The following is a 22,374-nucleotide window of genomic DNA, read 5'->3' on the forward strand; positions in this document are numbered from 1 at the left end:
AGAGATTATGGACACATAGAGAGACAGAGATTATGGACACAGAGAGAGACAGAGATTATGGACACAGAGAGAGAGAAATTAAGGACACATAGAGATTTTCATCCATCCTTATTCCCTCCCTCCCTCCCCTCCATCCATCCATCCCCCCTCCCCCTCCCTTCTCTCCCACCCTCCCTCCCTCCATCCATCCTTTTCTTCCTCACTTCATCCACCCTTCCATCCTCCTCCCCCTACCCTCCTCCTCCCTCCTCCTTCTCCTCCCTCCCTCCTCCACCTCCTCCTCCTTCCTCCTCCTCCTCTTCCTCCTCCTCCTCCCCCCCTCCTCCTCCCTCCTCCCCCCTCCTCCTCCTCCTCCTCCCCGTTCCTCCTCCTCCATCAGAGTGAGAGATGTGGTAGCAGTGCAACACTTCACCTTTGTGTTGACTGACTTGGAGGGATGCCAACGCTTCGGCTTCTGTCGTCTCACCAGCAGCTCACACACCTGCCTCTGTATGCTTAGGTAAGAGTGTGTGTGTGTGTGTGTGTGTGTGTGTGTGTGTGTGTGTGTGTGTGTGTGTGTGTGTGTGTGTGTGTGTGTGTGTGTGTGTGTGTGTGTGTGTGTGTGTGTGTGTGTGTGTGTGTGTGTGTATCAGTCTGTATTTAGTGACAACATTAACCATACACTACAGTCATAATATGTGTAATTGTGTGTTGTAGCTACCTACCTTGGTTTGAGGTGTTTTACAAACTTCTGACAACTTAATAACCTGGCTGACTATCTGACCAAGGGACAGGTGAGTCTCTTAATAACCTGGCTGACTATCTGACCAAGGGACACCTGGGTGAGTGAGTCTCTTAATAACCTGGCTGACTATCTGACCAAGGGACAGGTGAGTCTCTTAATAACCTGGCTGACTATCTGACCAAGGGACAGGTGAGTCTCTTAATAACCTGGCTGAATCTGGCTGACTAATCTGACTATCTGACCAAGGGACAGGTGAGTCTCTTAATAACCTGGCTGACTATCTGACCAAGGGACAGGTGAGTCTCTTAATAACCTGGCTGACTATCTGACCAAGGGACAGGTGAGTCTCTTAATAACCTGGCTGACTATCTGACCAAGGGACAGGTGAGTCTCTTAATAACCTGGCTGACTATCTGACCAAGGGACAGGTGAGTCTCTTAATAACCTGGCTGACTATCTGACCAAGGGACAGGTGAGTCTCTTAATAACCTGGCTGACTATCTGACCAAGGGACAGGTGAGTCTCTTAATAACCTGGCTGACTATCTGACCAAGGGACAGGTGAGTCTCTTAATAACCTGGCTGACTATCTCTCTTAATAACCTGGCTGATTATCTGACCAAGGGACAGGTGAGTCTCTTAATAACCTGGCTGACTATCTGACCAAGGGACAGGTGAGTCTCTTAATAACCTGGCTGACTATCTGACCAAGGGACAGGTGAGTCTCTTAATAACCTGGCTGACTATCTGACCAAAATCCCCTGGCCGACAAGGTGAGCAATCTGTCGATGTGGCCTTGAACAAGGCACTAAACCCTAATTTACTCCAGGGGCGCTGCACTACTATTACGGAGCCTGTAAAGCAACACGTCACTGCACCTACCTGGTGTGTGACAATAAAACATCTTAATTGTTTTCATGGGATGAGTTTGACACCCCTACTTTATCCTGGACTGTATTGTGTCGACAGTTCTTTACAATCAAGTTCCTTCACACATTATCCTGGCTTTTATTTGTCAAGTCAATTTCATTAGTATTTCATAAGCATTTCATTAGTATTTCATAAGCATTTCATTAGTATTTCATAAGCATTTAATTAGTATTTCATAAGCATTTCATTAGTATTTCATTAGTGTTTCAAAAGTATTTCAATAGTGTTTCATGAGTATCGCTTGCTTCTCAACAGACCAATGAGATGCGAGAACTGCTGGGCGCCCTCTACACACATCCCCTGCCATTGGCTGTCGGCTCTGTCACTCTGCAGCTGGTAAGCCTCAACAAGTCTATTCACCACAACTGTCCCATCAATTCTAATTCCAAGTGGAAATTCCAATTCCAACCCATTATATAGGAAACACAATCATATTACATTACGCGGTTGTCATTTAAACTGTTTTCTGTGTTTTAGTGTATCGTGTGGATTTGTTATTAGATAGAGGGGTTTTCTGGGCTGTGTGGTAGTGTGTTGTGTTTCTCTCTGAGGGAGAGAAGCTATTGGTCAGGACAGAGATGCCCCGCCCTCCTGGACATGCCCCCCTCACCCCAGGGAAGGGGCAGGAAGGGGTGAGTCCTGGAACCCTGCTAGGTCTGGACTAACACCTAGAACCTAACACCTGGTCTGGACTAACAACTAGAACCTAAGACCTGGTCTGTTTTAACACCGAGAACTAAAGCCTGGTCTGGACTAACACCTAGAACCTAAAATCTGGTCTGGACTAACACCTAGAACCTAAAACCTGGTCTGGACTAACACCTAGAACCTAAAACCTGGTCTGGACTAACACCTAGAACCTAAAACCTGGTCTGTTTTAACACCGAGAACCTAAAGCATGGTCTGGACTAACATCTAGAACCTAAAAATTGGTCTGGGCTAACAGCTAGAAACTAAAACCTGGTCCATCATAACACTTAGAACCTAAAACCTGGTCTGGACTAACACCTACTAGAACCTTAAAACTGGTCTGCTGCACTAACACCTAGAACCTAAAACCTGATCTGGATTAACACCTAAAACCTGGTCTGGATTAACACCTAGAACCTAGAACCTGGTCTGGATTAACACCTATAACCTATAACCTGGTCTGGATTAACACCTATAACCTATAACCTATAACCTGGTCTGGATTAACACCTATAACCTATAACCTGGTCTGGATTAACACCTATAACCTATAACCTATAACCTGATCTGGATTAACACCTAAAACCTACAGTGCCTTGCGAAAGTATTCGGCCCCCTTGAACTTTGCGACCTTTTGCCACATTTCAGGCTTCAAACATAAAGATATAAAACTGTATTTTTTTGTGAAGAATCAACAACAAGTGGGACACAATCATGAAGTGGAACGACATTTATTGGATATTTCAAACTTTTTTAACAAATAAAAAACTGAAAAATTGGGCGTGCAAAATTATTCAGCCCCTTTACTTTCAGTGCAACAAACTCTCTCCAGAAGTTCAGTGAGGATCTCTGAATGATCCAATGTTGACCTAAATGACTAATGATGATAAATACAATCCACCTGTGTGTAATCAAGTGTCCGTATAAATGCACCTGCACTGTGATAGTCTCAGAGGTCCGTTAAAAGCGCAGAGAGCATCATGAAGAACAAGGAACACACCAGGCAGGTCCGAGATACTGTTGTGAAGAAGTTTAAAGCCGGATTTGGATACAAAAAGATTTCCCAAGCTTTAAACATCCCAAGGAGCACTGTGCAAGCGATAATATTGAAATGGAAGGAGTATCAGACCACTGCAAATCTACCAAGACCTGGCCGTCCCTCTAAACTTTCAGCTCATACAAGGAGAAGACTGATCAGAGATGCAGCCAAGAGGCCCATGATCACTCTGGATGAACTGCAGAGATCTACAGCTGAGGTGGGAGACTCTGTCCATAGGACAGCAATCAGTCGTATATTGCACAAATCTGGCCTTTATGGAAGAGTGGCAAGAAGAAAGCCATTTCTTAAAGATATCCATAAAAAGTGTTGTTTAAAGTTTGCCACAAGCCACCTGGGAGACACACCAAACATATGGAAGAAGGTGCTCTGGTCAGATGAAACCAAAATTGAACTTTTTGGCAACAATGCAAAACGTTATGTTTGGCGTAAAAGCAACACAGCTCATCACCCTGAACACACCATCCCCACTGTCAAACATGGTGGTGGCAGCATCATGGTTTGGGCCTGCTTTTCTTCAGCAGGGACAGGGAAGATGGTTAAAATTGATGGGAAGATGGATGGAGCCAAATACAGGACCATTCTGGAAGAATGATGGAGTCTGCAAAAGACCTGAGACTGGGACGGAGATTTGTCTTCCAACAAGACAATGATCCAAAACATAAAGCAAAATCTACAATGGAATGGTTCAAAAATAAACATATCCAGGTGTTAGAATGGCCAAGTCAAAGTCCAGACCTGAATCCAATCGAGAATCTGTTGAAAGAACTGAAAACTGCTGTTCACAAATGCTCTCCATCCAACCTCACTGAGCTCGAGCTGTTTTGCAAGGAGGAATGGGAAAAAATGTCAGTCTCTCGATGTGCAAAACTGATAGAGACATACCCCAAGCGACTTACAGCTGTAATCGCAGCAAAAGGTGGCGCTACAAAGTATTAACTTAATAAGGGGGCTGAATAATTTTGCACGCCCAATTTTTCAGTTTTTGATTTGTTAAAAAAGTTTGAAATATCCAATAAATGTCGTTCCACTTCATGATTGTGTCCCACTTGTTGTTGATTCTTCACAAAAAAATACAGTTTTATATCTTTATGTTTGAAGCCTGAAATGTGGCAAAAGGTCGCAAAGTTCAAGGGGGCCGAATACTTCTGCAAGGCACTGTATAACCTGGTCTGGATTAACACCTAGAAGCTATAACCTGGTCTGGATTAACACCTATAACCTGGTCTGGATTAGCACCTATAACCTAATACCTGGTCTGGATTAACACCTATAACCTATAACCTGGTCTGGATTAACACCTAGAACCTATAACCTGGTTTGGATTAACACCTATAACCTGGCCTGGATTAGCACCTATAACCTAATACCTGGTCTGGATTAACACCTATAACCTATAACCTGGTCTGGATTAACACCTAGAACCTATAACCTGGTCTGGATTAACACCTAGAACCTATAACCTGGTCTGGATTAACACCTATAACCTGGTCTGGATTAACACCTATAACCTATAACCTGGTCTGGATTAGCACCTATAACCTAATCTGGATTAGCACCTATAACCTAATCTACTACTAAACCAAGACATAGTTAACACCTAAAACTAGACAAATTAAAAATCTAAATCATCTGGTCACTCGGTGAACCCTGGTTCTCTCAAGATCATCTCTCAGAACCAGACCTGATAACAGGATCATGATGGGTCTACCAGTACTAACATACACCCAGATGTTGTTCTTTCTGACTAGGACTGCACCTCAAATGGCATCCTATTCCCTGCATAGAGCCCTATGCACCATGGTCAGAAATAGTACACTTCTGGAATAGGGTGCCATTTGGGATGGACACTAACTGCTTCTTGTTCCCTTCTTCCCCAGGTCCCGTACTTCATCGCTCCAGACCCCAGAGGACTCCCTTCCATCCCTGAGAGTGTGAGTCTGCTGTCACTGTAATACACTAACCCTGACCCTAACCCTGACCCTGACCCTGACCCTGACCCTGATCCTGAACCTAACACTGATCCTGATCCTAACCCTAACCCTGATCCTGATCCTAACCCTGACCCTGACACTGACCCTGATCCTGATCCTAACCCTGACCCTGATCCTGACCCTAACCCTAACTCTGACCCTGACCCTGATCCTGACCCTGACCCTGACCCTGACCCCAGAGGGCTCCCCTCCATCCCTGACAGTGTTAGTTGGCTGTCACTATAATAAACTGTTGTAATCATCTACGCGTCAAACTCATTCCATGGAGGGCTGAGTGTCTGCTGTTCATTTCTCTTACCTTGAACTTGATTGATGAAGTAAGGTCCTTAATTAGTAAGAAACTCCCCCCACCTGCTTGTCTCGGTCTTAATTGAAAGGAAAAAACATAATCCAGTAGACACGAGGCCCTCCATGGAATGAGTTTGATCTACAGTGTATCTGAACCATAATGCTACTGCTGTTGGTACATTGATAATAGTGTTTGGTTCTAAGTTCTGCTACAAATTCAAGTCAAACACAGTTTGAGTCCAGAACCTTCGGTTCTCCTCCACCCACCTCCCTGTCTTCTTATCAGAGGCTTTGAGACTAGGGAGAGCACATTCTGGCAGTCTGCCACAGTCCACTTCTTATCAGTCAGGAGAGGCTTTGAGACTAGGGAGAGCACATTCTGGCAGCCTGCCATAGTCCACTTCTTATCAGTCAGAGAGGCTTTGAGACTAGGGAGTGCACATTCTGGCAGTCTGCCACAGTCCACTTCTTATCAGTCAGGAGAGGCTTTGAGACTAGGGAGAGCACATTCTGGCAGTCTGCCACAGTCCACTTCTTATCAGTCAGGAGAGGCTTTGAGACTAGGGAGTGCACATTCTGGCAGCCTGCCACAGTCTACTTCTTATCAGTCAGGAGAGGCTTTGAGACTAGGGAGAGCACATTCTGGCAGCCTGCCATAGTCCACTTCTTATCAGTCAGGCAGCCTGCCACAGTCCACTTCTTATCAGTCAGGAGAGGCTTTGAGACTAGGGAGTGCACATTCTGGCAGCCTGCCACAGTCCACTTCTTATCAGTCAGGAGAGGCTTTGAGACTAGGGAGTGCACATTCTGGCAGCCTGCCACAGTCCACTTCTTATCAGTCAGGAGAGGCTTTGAGACTAGGGAGTGCACATTCTGGCAGCCTGCCACAGTCCACCAGATAATTATCCTTCTCAGACACAAAGAGCTATTTCTGAGAATAAGCAATCTATTCACAGTCAAGTGGATATAATGATGCATAACATACAGAGATAATGTAATGAACTATAAAAGTGAAGCTATCACATACAGGGATAATATAATGAACTGTAAAAGTGAAGTTATCACATACAGAGATAATATAATGATATAGAACAGTGAAGCTATAACATACAGAGATGATACTGTATAATGATATAAAACAGTGAAGCTATAACATACAGAGATAATATAATGACATAGAACAGTGAAGCTATAACATACAGAGATAATATAATGATACAGAACAGTGAAGTTATAACATACAGAGATAATATAATGACATAGAACAGTGAAGCTATAACATACAGAGATAATATAATGACATAGAACAGTGAAGCTATAACATACAGAGATAATATAATGATACAGAACAGTGAAGCTATAACATACAGAGATGATACTGTATAATGATATAAAACAGTGAAGCTATAACATACAGAGATAATATAATGACATAGAACAGCGAAGCTATAACATATAGAGATAATATAATGATATAAAACAGCTATAAGACAGTGCTACAGGGCAGTGGTTTACAATCTATTAGCTCTAACACATGCCTCCTACCTCACCATTATGGAAAGATCCTGTTTAGAGACTGGCACCCTTTACACATTCTTTACTGTTGCTAGGCTACTTATATGAGTAAAAACATACTAAAATATGCTCAAGGCAATTAGTCAGTTTCCAGTGATAGTATATACATCTCATAGATAACCACTGTCTTAACATTGACTATACATCTCATAGATGACCCCTGTCTTGACGTTGACTATACTATACATCTCATAGATGACCCCTGTCTTAACATTGATTTTACATCTCATAGATGACCCCTGTCTTAACATTGACTATACTATACATCTCATAGATGACCCCTGTCTTAACATTGATTTTACATCTCATAGATGACCCCTGTCTTGACGTTGACTATACTATACATCTCATAGATGACCCCTGTCTTAACATTGACTGACCCCTGTCCTGACATTGATTTTACATCTCATAGATGACCCCTGTCTTAACATTGATTTTACATCTCATAGATGACCCCTGTCTAACATTGATTTTACATCTCATAGATGACCCCTGTCTTAACATTGATTATACTATACATCTCATAGATGACCCCTGTCTTAACATTGATTATACTATACATCTCATAGATGACCCCTGTCTTAACATTGATTATACTATACATCTCATAGATGACCCCTGTCTTAACATTGATTATACTATACATCTCATAGAAGACCCATCTTAACATTGATTATACTATACATCTCATAGATGACCCCTGTCTTGACGTTGACAGAGAGATCACTACAGGAAGATAAGACATTATAAAGTCTCCATGGTAACGACAGGTCTTACAGTACAGCGGTACCTGAATGCTTTAAGTTAAGTGGTACCTATTGTTTTAATACTGTGGTGTGTGTGTGTGTGTGTGCTACAGAGGAACCTGACAGAGTTGGTGGTAGCGGTAGATGTGTCTAACCTCCTCCAGCTCTATGCCAGCATGTTGTTTGAGAGACGCATCCTCATCCTCTCCAGCAAACTCAGCACAGTGAGGATACGCACACACACACACACACACACACACACACACACACACACACACACACACACACACACACACACACACACACACACACACACACAACACACACACACACAACTTAACACACACTTTCTCAACAACACACAAAACTTAATTCAACCCTTTCTCAAAAGTTGCTTTCCGTAATTTCTAACATAAATGTATGCTGTTCTGATTGGGCTCCCTCCCTCCCACTCTCTCTCTCCCTCCCTCCCACCTCTCTCTCTCTCCTCCCTCCCCCACCCTCTCCTCCCTCCCTCCCTCCCTCTCTCTCTCCCTCACCTCCTCTCTCTCTCCCTCCCACCTCTCTCCCTCCCTCCCACCCCCCTCTCCTCTCTCCCTCCCACCTCTCCCTCCCTCCCACCTCTCTCTCTCCCTCCCACCTCTCTCCCTCCCACCTCCTCCCTCCCTCCCACCCTCTCTCTCTCCCTCCCACCCTCTCTCTCCCTCCCTCCCACCTCCCTCCCTCCCACCTCTCCCTCCCACCTCCTCTCTCCCTCCCACCCTCCCTCCCACCTCTCTCCCTCCCTCCCACCTCCTCCCTCCCACCTCTCTCCCTCCCTCCCACCTCTCTCCCTCCCTTCCCTCCCCCTCCCTCCCTCCCTCCCACCTCTCTCCCTCCCTCCCACCCCTCCCTGTCTCTCCCTCCCTCCCACCTCTCTCCCTCCCTCCCCCTCTCTCCCTCCCACCTCCTCCCTCCCACCTCTCTCCCTCCCTCCCACCTCTCTCCCTCCCTCCCACCTCTCTCCCTCCCTCCCACCTCTCTCCCTCCCTCCCACCTCTCTCTCTCCCTCCCACCTCTCTCCCTCTCTCCCTCCCACCTCTCTCCCTCCCTCCCACCTCTCTCCTCCCTCCCACCCTCTCCCACCTCTCTCCCTCCCCACCTCTCCCTCCCACCTCTCTCCCTCCCTCCCACCTCTCTCCCTCCCTCCCACCTCTCTCCCTCCCTCCCACCTCTCCCTCCCTCCCACCTCTCTCCCTCCCTCCCCCTCTCCCTCTCCTCCCTCCCACCTCTCTCTCTCCCTCCCACCTCTCTCTCCCCTCTCCTCCCACCCTCTCCCTCCCTCCCACTCTCCCTCCCTCCCACCTCTCCCTCCCCCACCCTCTCTCCCTCCCACCCTCTCTCTCCCACCTCTCTCCCCCCCCCTCTCTCCCTCCCACCTCTCCCTCCCTCCCACCTCCCTCCCTCCCACCTCTCTCCCTCCCTCTCTCTCTCTCCCCTCTCTCTCCCTCCCACCTCTCCCTCCCTCCCACCCTCTCTCTCTCCCTCCCTCCCACCCTCCTCCCTCTCTCTCTCCCTCCCTCCCACCCCTCTCTCTCTCCCTCCCACCCTCTCTCTCCCTCCCTCCCACCTCCCTCCCTCCCACCTCTCTCCCTCCTCCCACCCCTCCCTGTCCTCCCTCCCACCTCTCTCCCTCCCTCCCACCTCTCTCTCTCCCTCCCACCCACCTCTCTCCCTCCCTCCCACCTCTCTCCTCCCTCCCTCCCACTCCCTCCCTCCCACCTCTCTCCCTCCCTCCCACCTCTCTCCCTCCCCCACCTCTCTCCCTCCCTCCCACCTCTCTCCCTCCCTCCCACCTCTCTCCCTCCCCTCTCTCCCTCCCTCCCACCTCTGTCTCTCCCTCCCACCTCTCTCCCTCCCTCCCACCTCTCTCCTCCCTCCCACCTCTCTCTCCCACCCCTCTCTCCCTCCCTCTCTCACCCTCTGTCTCTCCCTCCCACCTCTCTCCTCCCTCCCACCTCTCTCCCTCCCTCCCACTCTCCCCCCTCTGTCTCTCCCTCCCACCTCTGTCTCCCTCCCTTCCACCTCTCCCTCTCCCACCTCTCTCTCTCACCCCCCCTCTCCCTCCCTCCCACCTCTCCCTCCCTCCCTCCCACCTCCCTCCCTCCCTTCCACCTCTCTCTCTCCCCTCCCTCTCTCTCCCTCCCTCTGTCTCCCTCCCTCCCACCTCTCTCTCTCCTCCCACCTCTCCCCCCTCTCTCTCTCTCTCCCCCTCTGTCTCTCCCTCCCACCTCTTCTCTCCCTCCCCCCTCTCTCCCACTCCTCTCCCTCCCTGACAGCGTGTGTTCATGCCCTCAGTGCTGTGCTCTACCCCATGTACTGGCAACACATCTTCATACCTGTCCTGCCCCCACACCTACTGGACTACTGCTGGTCAGAGAGAGAGAAAACACACACACACACACACACACACACCTACTGGACTACTGCTGGTCAGAGAGAAAGAAAACACACACACACACACCTACTGGACTACTGCTGGTCAGAGAGAGAGAAAACACACACACACACACACACCTACTGGACTACTGCTGGTCAGAGAGAGAGAACACACACACACCACCTACTGGACTACTGCTGGTCAGAGAGAGACACACACAACACACACCTACTGGACTACTGCTGGTCAGAGAGAGAGAACACACACACACACACCTACTGGACTACTGCTGGTCAGAGAGAGAGAAACACACACACACACACACCTACTGGACTACTGCTGGTCAGAGAGAGAGAAACACACACACACACACCTACTGGACTACTGCTGGTCAGAGAGAGAGAACACACACACACCTACTGGACTACTGCTGGTCAGAGAGAGAGAACACACACACACACACACACTGGACTACTGCTGGTCAGAGAGAGAGAACACACACACACCTACTGGACTACTGCTGGTCAGAGATAGAGAAAACACACACACACACACACACCTACTGGACTACTGCTGGTCAGAGAGAGAACACACACACACACACAGATATGTATATGTTAAAGCACTCAACCGCTCTCTCTCTGTCTGTCTGTCTCTCAGTGCTCCGATGCCCTTCCTCATAGGAGTCCACTCCAGTCTGACAGAGGTACAGTAACTACAGCGTCTCCATGGTTTCCATAAGGATCTAATGGTATTTCATCCCTCTGACAAGCAGCCAGGACCTGCAGGGCAGTATGAATCATACAGTATACAGTATACTGTGAGACCACATCGGATAATAACTGACTGATGGACAGACGGACAGACTGTTTTTGTGGACTTACTGACTGACTGATTGATTAGTTGGTTTGTTGACTGACTGATTGATTGATTGATTGATTAGTTGATTGGTTGGTTGGTTGACTGACTGATTGATTAGTTGATTGGTTGGTTGGTTGACTGACTGATTGATTGATTAGTTGATTGGTTGGTTTGTTGACTGACTGAATGATTGATTAGTTGATTGGTTGGTTTGTTGACTGACTGATTGATTGATTAGTTGATTGGTTGGTTTGTTGACTGACTGAATGATTGATTAGTTGATTGGTTGGTTTGTTGACTGACTGATTGATTGATTAGTTGATTGGTTGGTTTGTTGACTGACTGATTGATTGATTGATTAGTTGATTGGTTGGTTTGTTGACTGACTGATTGATTGATTAGTTGACTGGTTGGTTTGTTGACTGACTGATTGATTGATTAGTTGACTGACTGATTGATTGATTAGTTGATTGATGTATTGATGTATTGATTAATGTGTTGATGTATTGATCCAGAGAGTGAGAAGCCGGGGGTTAGAGGACGTGGTGATTCTGAATGTAGACACCAACACTATAGAGTCTCCCTTCGAAGACCTGAAGAAGATACCAGCAGATGTGGTAATGTGAATGTCTGTGTGTGTGTGTGTGTGTGTGTGTGTGTGTGTGTGTGTGTGTGTGTGTGTGTGTGTGTGTTTGCATGCCTGCTTTCACGAATCTGTGCATTTGAGCAAGTAAGCAAGTTTAGATGTGTGTGTGTAACTTGCATGTGGACTTGTGTGTCTGTGTAACAATGTGTCTATGTAACAACGTGTGTGTGTGTGTGTACTGTGTATGTGTACCAGGTATCAGGTCTGAAGTTGTGTCTGAAACGTCAGGCAGCGTCAGCAGGTGTGGGCGTGGCCAAGGCCTTCCTCAGGGCTCAGGCTCTGCTGTTTGGAGGATATGGAGACGCTCTGAAGGGACACACGGTTAGAACAATACTACTCTGGAATACTCTGGGAACGCAGTTAGAACAATAATACTCTGGAATACTCTGGGTGCACAGTTAGAACAATAATACTCTGGAATACTCTGGGTGCACAGTTAGAACAATAATACTCTGGAATACTCTGGGAACACGGTTAGAACAATAATACTCTGGAATACTCTGGGAACACGGTTAGAATGGTAATACTCTGGGAACACGGTTAGAACAATAATACCCTGGAATACCCTGGAATACTCTGGAATACTCTGGGTGCATGGTTAGAATGGTAATACTCTGGGAACACGGTTAGAATGGTAATACTCTGGGTACACGGTTAGAACAATAATACTCTGGAATACTCTGGGAACGCCGTTAGAACAATAATACTCTGGAATACTCTGGGAACGCCGTTAGAACAATAATACTCTGGAATACTCTGGGAACCCGGTTAGAACAATAATACCCTGGAATACCCTGGAATACTCTGGAATACTCTGGGTGCATGGTTAGAATGGTAATACTCTGGGAACACGGTTAGAACAATAATACTCTGGGTACACGGTTAGAACAATAATACTCTGGAATACTCTGGGAACACGGTTAGAACAATAATACCCTGGAATACTCTGGAATACTCTGGGTGCATGGTTAGAATGGTAATACTCTGGGAACACGGTTAGAATGGTAATACTCTGGGTACACGGTTAGAACAATAATACTCTGGAATACTCTGGGAACGCAGTTAGAACAATAATACTCTGGAATACTCTGGGAACGCAGTTAGAATACATAACATTAAAATATAATAATGTGAAAATGCTTTTTATTCTGTATGCAATAATACTGTAGAATACTCTATAATACTGTATATACAGACACCTGTTTCAATAAAGTGTCTTCTCTTCACCAACTCTCTCTCTCCCTCCCTCCCTCCCTCATCTCTCTCTGTAGAATACTCTATAATACTGTATATACAGACACCTGTTTCAATAAAGTGTCTTCTCTTCACCAACTCTCTCTCTCTCTCTCCCTCCCTCCCTCCCTCATTTCTCTCTGTAGAATGGTCAGATCATGTTCTGTGAGGAGGTTTTCCTGGACCACAGGTCTCCCAGTATGAGACAGTTCCTACAGAGTGCTGTCCATCTGCAGCTCTTCAAACAGGTACCTGTGTGTGTGTGTGTGTGTGTGTGTGTGTCAGTATGAGTGCCCTCCTCCTCCTGCAGCTCTTCCAACAGGTGAGTTCGTCTCAAGACAGAACGCTGCCCTCTGTTGTTCTGGAGATGCCATAACAAAACAAACATGAGAACAAGTAGCACACACACATGTGGATAGCAAATGTCCTCGTAGTATGGAGGTGTAAAACAAACATGAGAACAAGTAGCACACACACATGTGGATATCAAATGTCCTCGTAGTATGGAGGTGTAAAACAAACATGAGAACAAGTAGCACACACACATGTGGATATCAAATGTCCTCGTAGTATGGAGGTGTAAAACAAACATGAGAACAAGTAGCACACACACATGTGGATATCAAATGTCCTCGTAGTATGGAGGTGTAAAACAAACAAGAAAAACTAGTCAACATACAAACATCAAAATGTCTTTTGTAGTCTGGATGTCTGACCATCAGCAATAGAAAATAATCCACATTCTGCAATAATCCACATTCTGCAATAATCCACATTCTGCAATAATCCACATTCTGCAATAATCCACATTCTGCAATATAGCTCCACTTCCTTAGGTGTTCATCACAACAATCCAACTGTTATGTCTTTGTCAGGATTACAAAACAAACTGTTCTAAGTTTATTATTAGAAACATATTGATATTCAGTAGAATGATCTTCTCAGGGTTGAATAGGAGTCCCTATGATATACTAACAAACCAGCGGTTCATTGACTGGGTTTTGGTTTTCAGTTTATTGATGGACGTCTGGAGCTGCTGAACAGAGGGATAGAGCCAGACGACCTGTTTGAACAAGAGATGCTACAGTGTGGAACAGCAGAAGCAGGTGTCTGTCTGTCTGTCTGACTATCTGTCTGTCTGCGTGTGTTTAAGTCCTCACAAACCGATGCTGGCCAAACAATCTAGTTCAAATCAAAATCAAATCAAATCAAATGTATTTATATAGCCCTTTGTACATCAGCTTATATCTCAAAGTGCTGTACAGACACCCAGCCTAAAACCCCAAACAGCAAGCAATGCAGGTGTAGAAGCACGGTGGCTAGGAAAAACTCCCTAGAAAGGCCAAAACCTAGGAAGAAACCTAGAGAGGAACCAGGCTATGTGGGGTGGCCAGTCCTCTTCGGGCTGTGCCGGGTAGAGATTATAACAGAACATGGCCAAGATGTTCAAATGTTCATAAATGACCAGCATGGTCGAATAATAATAAGGCAGAACAGTTGAAACTGGAGCAGCAGCACGGCCAGGTGGACTGGGGACAGCAAGGAGTCATCATGTCAGGTAGTCCTGAGGCATGGTCCTAGGGCTCAGGTCCTCTGAGAGAGAGAAAGAAAGAGAGAAAGAGAGAATTAGAGAGAGCATACTTAAATTCACACAGGACACCAGATAGGACAGGAGAAGTACTCCAGATATAACAAACTGACCCTAGCCCCCTGACACATAAACTACTGCAGCATAAATACTGGAGGCTGAGACAGGAGGGGTCAGGAGACACTGTGGCCCCATCCGATGACACCCCCGGACAGGGCCAAACAGGAAGGATATAACCCCACCCACTTTGCCAAAGCACAGCCCCCACACCACTAGTTTTCATCTATATTTTCCTTAGCTGTCTATTTTCCACAACAAACTGATGCTGGCACTAAGACCACACTCAACAAGCTGTATAAGGCCATAAGCAAACAAGAACATGCTCATCCAGAAGCGGTGCTCCTAGTGGCCGGGGACTTTAATGCAGGCAAACTTAAATCTGTTTTACCTCATTTTTACCAGCATATCACATGTACAACCAGAGGATAAATTTTTTTTTAACTCTAGACCACCTTTACTTCACACACAGAGACACATACAAAGCTCTCTCTCGCCCTCCATTTGGCAAATCTGACCAGAACTCTATCCTCCTGATTCCTGCTAACAAGCGGAAAATAAATCAGGAAGTACCAGTGACTCTCTCAATATGGAAGTGGTCAGATGACTCGGATGCTAAGCTACAGGACTGTTTCGCTATTACAGACAGGGAATATGTTCCAGGATTCATGCAATGACATTGAGGAGTACACCACCTCAGTCACCAGCTATATCAATTAGTGCATCGACGACGTCCCCACAGTGACAGTATGTAAATATCCCAAACCAGAAGCCATGGATTACAGGCAACATCAACACCGAGCTAAAGGCTAGAGCTGCCGCTTTCAAGGAGCAGGACACTAATCTGGACGCTTATAAGAAATGCTGCTCTGCCCTCAGACAGGCAAAGCATCAATACAGGACTAAAAGTGAATCCTACTCTACCGGCTCTGACGGTCGTCTGATGTGGCAGGGCTTCAAAACCTTTACAGACGACAAAGGGAAACCCAGCCGCGAGCTGCCCAGTGACGCGAGCCTATCAGACGAGCTAAATGCCTTTTATGCTCGCTTTGAGGCAAACAACACTAGAGCATGCATGAGAGCACCAGCTGACGACTGTGTGATCACGCTCTCCGTAGTCGATGTGAGCAAGACCTTTAAACAGGTCAACATTTACAAAGCCGCGTGGCCAGACGGATTACCAGGACATGTATTCAAAGCATGTGGGGACCAACTGGCAAGTGTCTTCACTGATATGTTCAACCTCTCCCTGTCTGAGTCTGTAATACCTACATGTTTCAAGCAGAACACCATAGTCCCTATGCCCAAGAAAGTGAAGGTAACCTGCCTAAATGATTACCCGCCGTAGAGCTCACATCGGTTGCCATGATGTTTTTCTGAAAGGCTGTTCATGGGTCACAACAACACCATCATGCCAGAAACCCTAGACCCACTCCAAATCGCATACTACCCCAACAGATCCACAGATGACACAATCTCAATCACACTCCACACTGTCCTTTCCCACCTGGACAAAAGGAACACCTATGTGAGAATGCTGTTCATTGACTACAGCTCAGAGTTCAACACCATAGTACCCACAAAGCTCATCACTAAGCTAAGGACCCTGGGACTAAACACCTCCCTCTGCAACTGGATCCAGGACTTTCTGAAGGGCCGCCCCCAGATGGTAAGGGTAGGCAACGACAAATCTGCCACGCTGATCCTCAACACGGGGGACCCTCAAGTGTGCGTGCTTTGTCCCCTTCTGTACTCCCTGTTCACCCATGACTGCGTGGTCAAACACAACTCCAACACCATCATTAAGTTTGCTGACGACTCAACAGTTGTAGGCCTGATCACCGACAACAACGAGACAGCCTATAGGGAGGAGGTCAGAGACCTGGCAGTGTGACAAAGGAGCTGATCGTGGACTATAGGAAAAGGCCCCCATTAACATCGACGGCGATGAAGTGGAGCGGGTCGAGAGTTTCGAGTTCCTTGGGGTCCACATCACCAATGAATTATCATGGTCCAAACACACCAAGTCAGTTGTGAAGAGGGCACGACAACACCTTTTCCCCCCTCGGGAGACTGAAAAGATTTGGCATGGGTCCCCAGATCCTCAAAACGTTTTACAGCTGCACCATCGAGAGCATCCTGGCCGGTTGCATCACCGCCTGGTATGGCAACTGCTCGGCATCTGATCGTAAGGCGCTACAGAGGGTAGTGCGTATGGCCCAGTACATCACTGGGGCCAAGCTTCCTGACATCCAGGACTTATATACCAGGCGGTGTCAAAGGAAGGCTATGCAGTCACTTTACAAATTACCTCGAATGACCTGCACCCCCGCACATTGACTCGGTACCGAAGGCCCAAAAAATGGTCAAAAACTCCAGTCACCCAAGTCATAGACTGTTCTCTCTGCTACGGCATGGCAAACGGTACCAGACCACCAAGTCTAGGACCAAAAGGCTCCGTAACAGCTTTCTACCCCCAAAGCCATAAGACTGCTGAACAAGTAATATCTCTCTCTCTCTCTCTCTCTCAGGAAGCACCAAAGCCTATCATCAACTGGTGGGCAACCTGAAGGTAAGAATTTACAGTGTTCTGTCCTTTACACAACACACATCTCTTAGACTTACTTGCTATTGGTTAAATAATGTCTGAGGTGTTCTGATTGGTCTGTCTGATTATTTTGCTCTGTTGGTAGAAAGGGGGAGGAGCTCTCATCCTTAACGTCAAGTCTAAGACTCACATGTACAAGTCGGTAAGTGTGTGTGTGTGTGTGTGTGTGTGTGTTTGTGTGTTTGTGTGTGTGTGAGTGTGTGAGTGTGTGTGTTTGTGCTCCCTTAGTGAAATCTGGTTTCCTAGTAATTATTTTCTGTCTTTTCTTTCAGGCCAAACGTGGCTTGAGGAACTTTCTATCACCCAAGGTATGTGTTGTTGTTGTTTTGTAGTGTGTGTGTGTGTGTGTGTGTGTGTGTGTGTGTGTGTGTGTGTGTGTGTTCATCCTCTCTCTATATATGTGCAGGAGCACGTTGAGATTCTCTCCCTTAAGAGAGGCAACTCCGTGTCCGGAACACACACACACCGCCGCAAACAATCAGATTGCCTTCAGAGCCGTTTACCAATCACACAACACTTTGGGAAGGTAAGACCTGCCTCTAATATCAATCACATGTATTTATAAAGCCCTTTTTACGTCAGCTGATGTCACAATGTGCTGTACAGAAACCCAGGCTAAAACCCCAATGCAGGTGTAGAAGCACGGTGGCTAGGAAAAACTCCCTAGAAAGGCCAAAACCTAGGAAGAAACCTAGAGAGGAACCAGGCTCTGAGGGGTGGCCAGTCCTCTTCTGGCTGTGCCGGGTGGAGATTATAAGAGAACATGGCCATTAAAGCCAGATCGTTCTTCAAGATGTTCAAACGTTCATAGATGACCAGCAGGGTCCAATAATAATCACAGTGGTTGTAGAGGGTGCAACAGGTCAGTACCTCAGGAGTAAATGTCAGTTGGCTTTTTATAGCCGAGCATTCAGAGGTCGAGGCAACAGGTGCGGTAACAGGTTAGAGTTTTCTAGCCGCAGGCAGAACAGTTGAAACTGGAGCAGCAGCACGACAAGGTGGACTGGAGACAGCCAGGAGACATCAGGCCAGGTAGTCCTGAGGCATGGTCCTAGGGCTCAGGTCCTCCGGGAGGGAAGGGAGAGAGGGAAAGAGAGAGAATTAGAGGGAGCATAATTAAATTCACACAGGACACCAGATAAGACAGGAGAATTACACTAGATTTAAAAGACTGACCCTAGTCCCCCTGCACATAGACTATTGCAGCATAGATACTGGAGACTGAGACAGGAGTGGGTTGGGGGACACTTTTGACCAATCACTGGAGGTAGAATTTAATCATCACCACATATCTAGGATTGGATTATTCAACCCACCAATCATAAACTTAACCTCTTCTATTGTGATGATTTTGCTGTCTTGCTGTGTCATGCCTATGTCTTGTTCTGTTGTACTGTCAGTCTCGTCCCCGTCGTCCAGTTAACAAACAAGGCTGTCTCCTTGACGACGAGAACACACAAGAGAACAGAGACACCTGGGAGGAAGACTGGCAGGACAGGTGAGAGAGAGAGAGAGAGAGAGAGTGAGAGAGTGTGAGAGAGAGAGAGAGAGCAGGAGAGTGAGAGAGGGGTGAGGGAGTGAGAGAGGGGTGAGGGAGTGAGAGAGGGGTGAGGGAGTGAGAGAGAGAAAGAGAGAGAGGGTGAGTGAGTCAGAGACAGTGATGGAACCAAAATGTGTCTTCGTCCATATGTGTGTATCAGTGCTGTCTCAGGCCCCGTGGCAGACCCAGAGCTCCAGGAGGAGGAGGGGGGAGACTCTGGTATGTGTGACCCAGAGGAGATGGACCTCCTGGGGGAGATCTTTGACACGCTGAGTGCCCGGAGCTCCCATGACCGCGGCCTGCTCTACGGGACACGAAGTCTAGACCTGTTTGGACCTGATACTACTGACTACATCAGACAGGTGAGGACAGCACGTGACAGGACACACACACACACACAGAAACAGCACGCAGACATCTCATCTCCTCACCCTTGTGTGTCAACAGAGGGGCCTGGCCACTCCCAGTCAGGAAAGTCTAGGTGTGTCCATCGGTGGGAGTGGCAGTCTGCACAGCTGGAACCTGGAGGACGGGCTACATTACATGGGGGAGGGGCCAGAACAGACCGATGATTCTGATGGGCTAGGAGAGGGACAGGCGTTGTCAGAGGAAGCATCACAAACACCTCAAGGGAGAAGAGAGGACGGGAGGAGAGAGGAGGGAGGAGAGAGGAGGGAAGAGGAGGGAAGGAGAGAGGAGATGGAAAAGGGGTTGGTGGAGGCAGAGGAGCTTAAAGAGAGGAAAGAGGTGGGGATGGAGAGATGGAATGTTCTGAGGCAAGGAGGGCAGGATGATCAACAGATGGAGGAGAGGAAGAGGGATGAAGACATCACTATGGAGCCAGAGATTCAGTCTGAATGTGTGGGTGAGAATGGGAAGGGGAAAGAAGTGGAGGGAGAGAAAGAGAGAGAGAAGATGCTGAATGACAGAAGTAAAGACCAACAAGAAGAGGAGAACCAGGGGCAGGAGAGAGGCCCCAAGACACCAGGAGAATTACCCAGGAACAGAGGCCCAAGGCCGGGTGCGGAGTCTAGGGCCGGGGCAGTGGAGGACAACCAGGGAGAAGGGGACAGACTCACCCCCAAAACCACTGCTTTTCCTGGGCCTGAGAACGGCACAGCAACCCATGCTTCTAAACAACCCCTGGGTCAGCTAGAAAGAGAAGAAAAGGGGGAGGAAATAGAGGTGGGACACACACCCCTTTCTCCCAGTGCTCTATCTGCTGTAGCACTGATCCAGTCACCGGCCTCCGTGCAAACCCTCCATGGGAAGGCCCAGACTAGGGGCTCGCCTAAACCCAGTAAGCCCAGCAACACTCCTCGGACCTGGGACACTATACAGAAGAGCTGCCCTCAGGAACCCAACAACACCCAGGTCTCACCGAATGACAGAGCTGGACCTGGCATAGCCACCCCTGTCTTGACTACGCCTATAAATAACCAATCAGAACCAGGGGGGAACACCACAGTGCAGGAAGACCCACCCCCTGTCAAGGTGTCTGAGCTGAAGAAGAGATTTGAAGCTTGATGATTGGTGCAGGACTGTTTGAGTGGCGCAAAGCTCAGCCAATGATTTTGCAGTTTTCAAAGACTGAGGGCCTTGAGTCAGAGAAGAAATTGGGATGGAAAGTGAAACTCAGGAACATGAAGCGCTCTGAATGTTGCAAGTAGAAATAGAATGAATAGAATTGACACAATCCCATATTCTAACCGACAGACAGTAATTCCGGTTCTACACCATACACTTCTATCTGAACATTCCTTGTGTTAAGCAAACCAGACGGCACCATTTTCTGTTTTAAAATATATATATTTACAGATAGCCAGGGGAACACTCAGACATCATTTACAAACTAAGCATTTGTGTATAGTGAGTCGGCAAGATCCGGTAGTAGGGATGAACAAGGACGTCCTCTTGATAAGTGCGTGAAATGGACCATTTTCCTGTCAGAATGTAACAAGTACGTTTGGGTATCAGGGAAAATGTATGGAGTAAAAAGTACATTATTTTCATAAAGAATGTAGTGAAGTAAAAGTTGTCAAAAATAGTAAAGTAATGTTTTGATACCAAAAAAAAAAAAAACCTTAAGTAGTACTTGAACGTATTTTTACTTAAGTACTTCACACCACAGTTGAATAACCCACTGATCATGTCACATGACATTCAGGAACCAGTTCTGTCCAATCCCTCTGACTGATGTCGCTGGTTGTATTGTCCTTAGATGACCAGCAGGTGGAGCTTGTGGAACATGAACAGATTAACTCAATGCACTGAATAAATGGACGTTTTATACTTTTTGAGAGGAGTTTTATTGTTTTCACATGGTTAATATCATCAGAAGTGCATTAGAAATCATTCATAGTGTCTTACCATTCTTCTCTTCATTTTCAAGATATAAAACACACACACACACACACACACACTAATGCTTTATACACGGGATACACCTAAATCATAGTTGGTTCACATGTAACAGTATAACTGCCATAATAAAGAGACATTTTGCATATAGAGGAACTTTTAAAATTCCCTTTTCTCTGTATGATCAACAACTAGTCCACCTACAGGTAAACAACTAGTCCACCTACAGGTAAACAACTAGTCCACCTACAGGTAAACAACTAGTCCACCTACAGGTAAACAACTAGTCCACCTACAGGTAAACAACTAGTCCACCTACAGGTAAACAACTAGTCCACCTACAGGTAAACAACTAGTCCACCTACAGGTAAACAACTAGTCCACCTACAGGTAAACAACTAGTCCACCTACAGGTAAACAACTAGTCCACCTACAGGTAAACAACTAGTCCACCTACAGGTAATCATGTCAACAACTAGTCCACCTACAGGTGAACAACACACCCCTGACAGGGCATTCAGCATTCACCTGTTGACACACTGATGTCAACATCAGCACAGTTGGAGAAACTGGAGAGAACATGGCACATCCACCAGGCATGTTCAGGCATATTTAACAAGACACTCCATCCACAGATAACTTTACACAACACATAACCACTAATAACCCGTTCTGGCTTCATGTACAGGGTAGAGGACAGTGAGGCAATGGTAGTGAGAGAGAGAGAGAAGGAAAAGAGAGTGTGTGTAGCGTCCAGGCTAAAGTGCATGTATCAGATGAGTCTCTCCTCCTTGGGCAGGGGCAGGCCTGGTCTCTCAGCCCCCCGTGGTCCGGTCTGTTTGCTCTCCTCCGCACTGGGCCGATACATTCCCTCCATCCTTCTCTTCTTCCTGATCACACAGCCCATCAGGACCAGGGCCAGGCACAGCAGTAGGGCCAGGCCTGGGACTAACACAGACCACAACCCCCACGACGGCCTTGGTAACGACAACACCATTTCCATGACGACGGGCCCTGAGTCAGAGAGAGAGGAGGAGGATGACAGAGAGAAGCAGGTA

General features: G+C 47.0%; 1 protein-coding gene across 6 annotated transcripts; it reads left to right on the forward strand.

Moving 5' to 3' along the window:
• The first annotated feature begins 382 nt into the window (after positions 1-382).
• LOC112241429 (DENN domain-containing protein 1B) lies at positions 383-21,252 on the forward strand. Of its 6 annotated transcripts, none has more exons than XM_042313343.1 (18): positions 383-499; positions 1,909-1,989; positions 2,205-2,285; positions 5,281-5,334; positions 8,117-8,227; positions 10,315-10,415; positions 11,083-11,128; positions 11,799-11,900; positions 12,125-12,250; positions 13,309-13,410; positions 14,175-14,268; positions 17,339-17,379; positions 17,501-17,557; positions 17,688-17,723; positions 17,822-17,941; positions 18,816-18,913; positions 19,116-19,317; positions 19,403-21,252. In XM_042313343.1, the coding sequence occupies exons 2-18, from the start codon at positions 1,918-1,920 to the stop codon at positions 20,480-20,482; spliced, it is 2,523 nt and encodes an 840-aa protein (XP_042169277.1). In that variant the 5' UTR covers positions 383-499; positions 1,909-1,917; the 3' UTR covers positions 20,483-21,252. The 6 variants fall into 6 exon arrangements, with proteins under 6 accessions (XP_042169277.1, XP_042169279.1, XP_042169280.1 ...); XM_042313342.1 differs by lacking the exon at positions 383-499 and adding an exon at positions 1,328-1,441; XM_042313345.1 differs by lacking the exon at positions 2,205-2,285.
• Positions 21,253-22,374: the final 1,122 nt, after the last annotated feature.

Source organism: Oncorhynchus tshawytscha, unplaced genomic scaffold, assembly GCF_018296145.1.
Source record: "Oncorhynchus tshawytscha isolate Ot180627B unplaced genomic scaffold, Otsh_v2.0 Un_contig_6661_pilon_pilon, whole genome shotgun sequence".
Taxonomy (NCBI): Eukaryota; Metazoa; Chordata; class Actinopteri; order Salmoniformes; family Salmonidae; genus Oncorhynchus; species Oncorhynchus tshawytscha.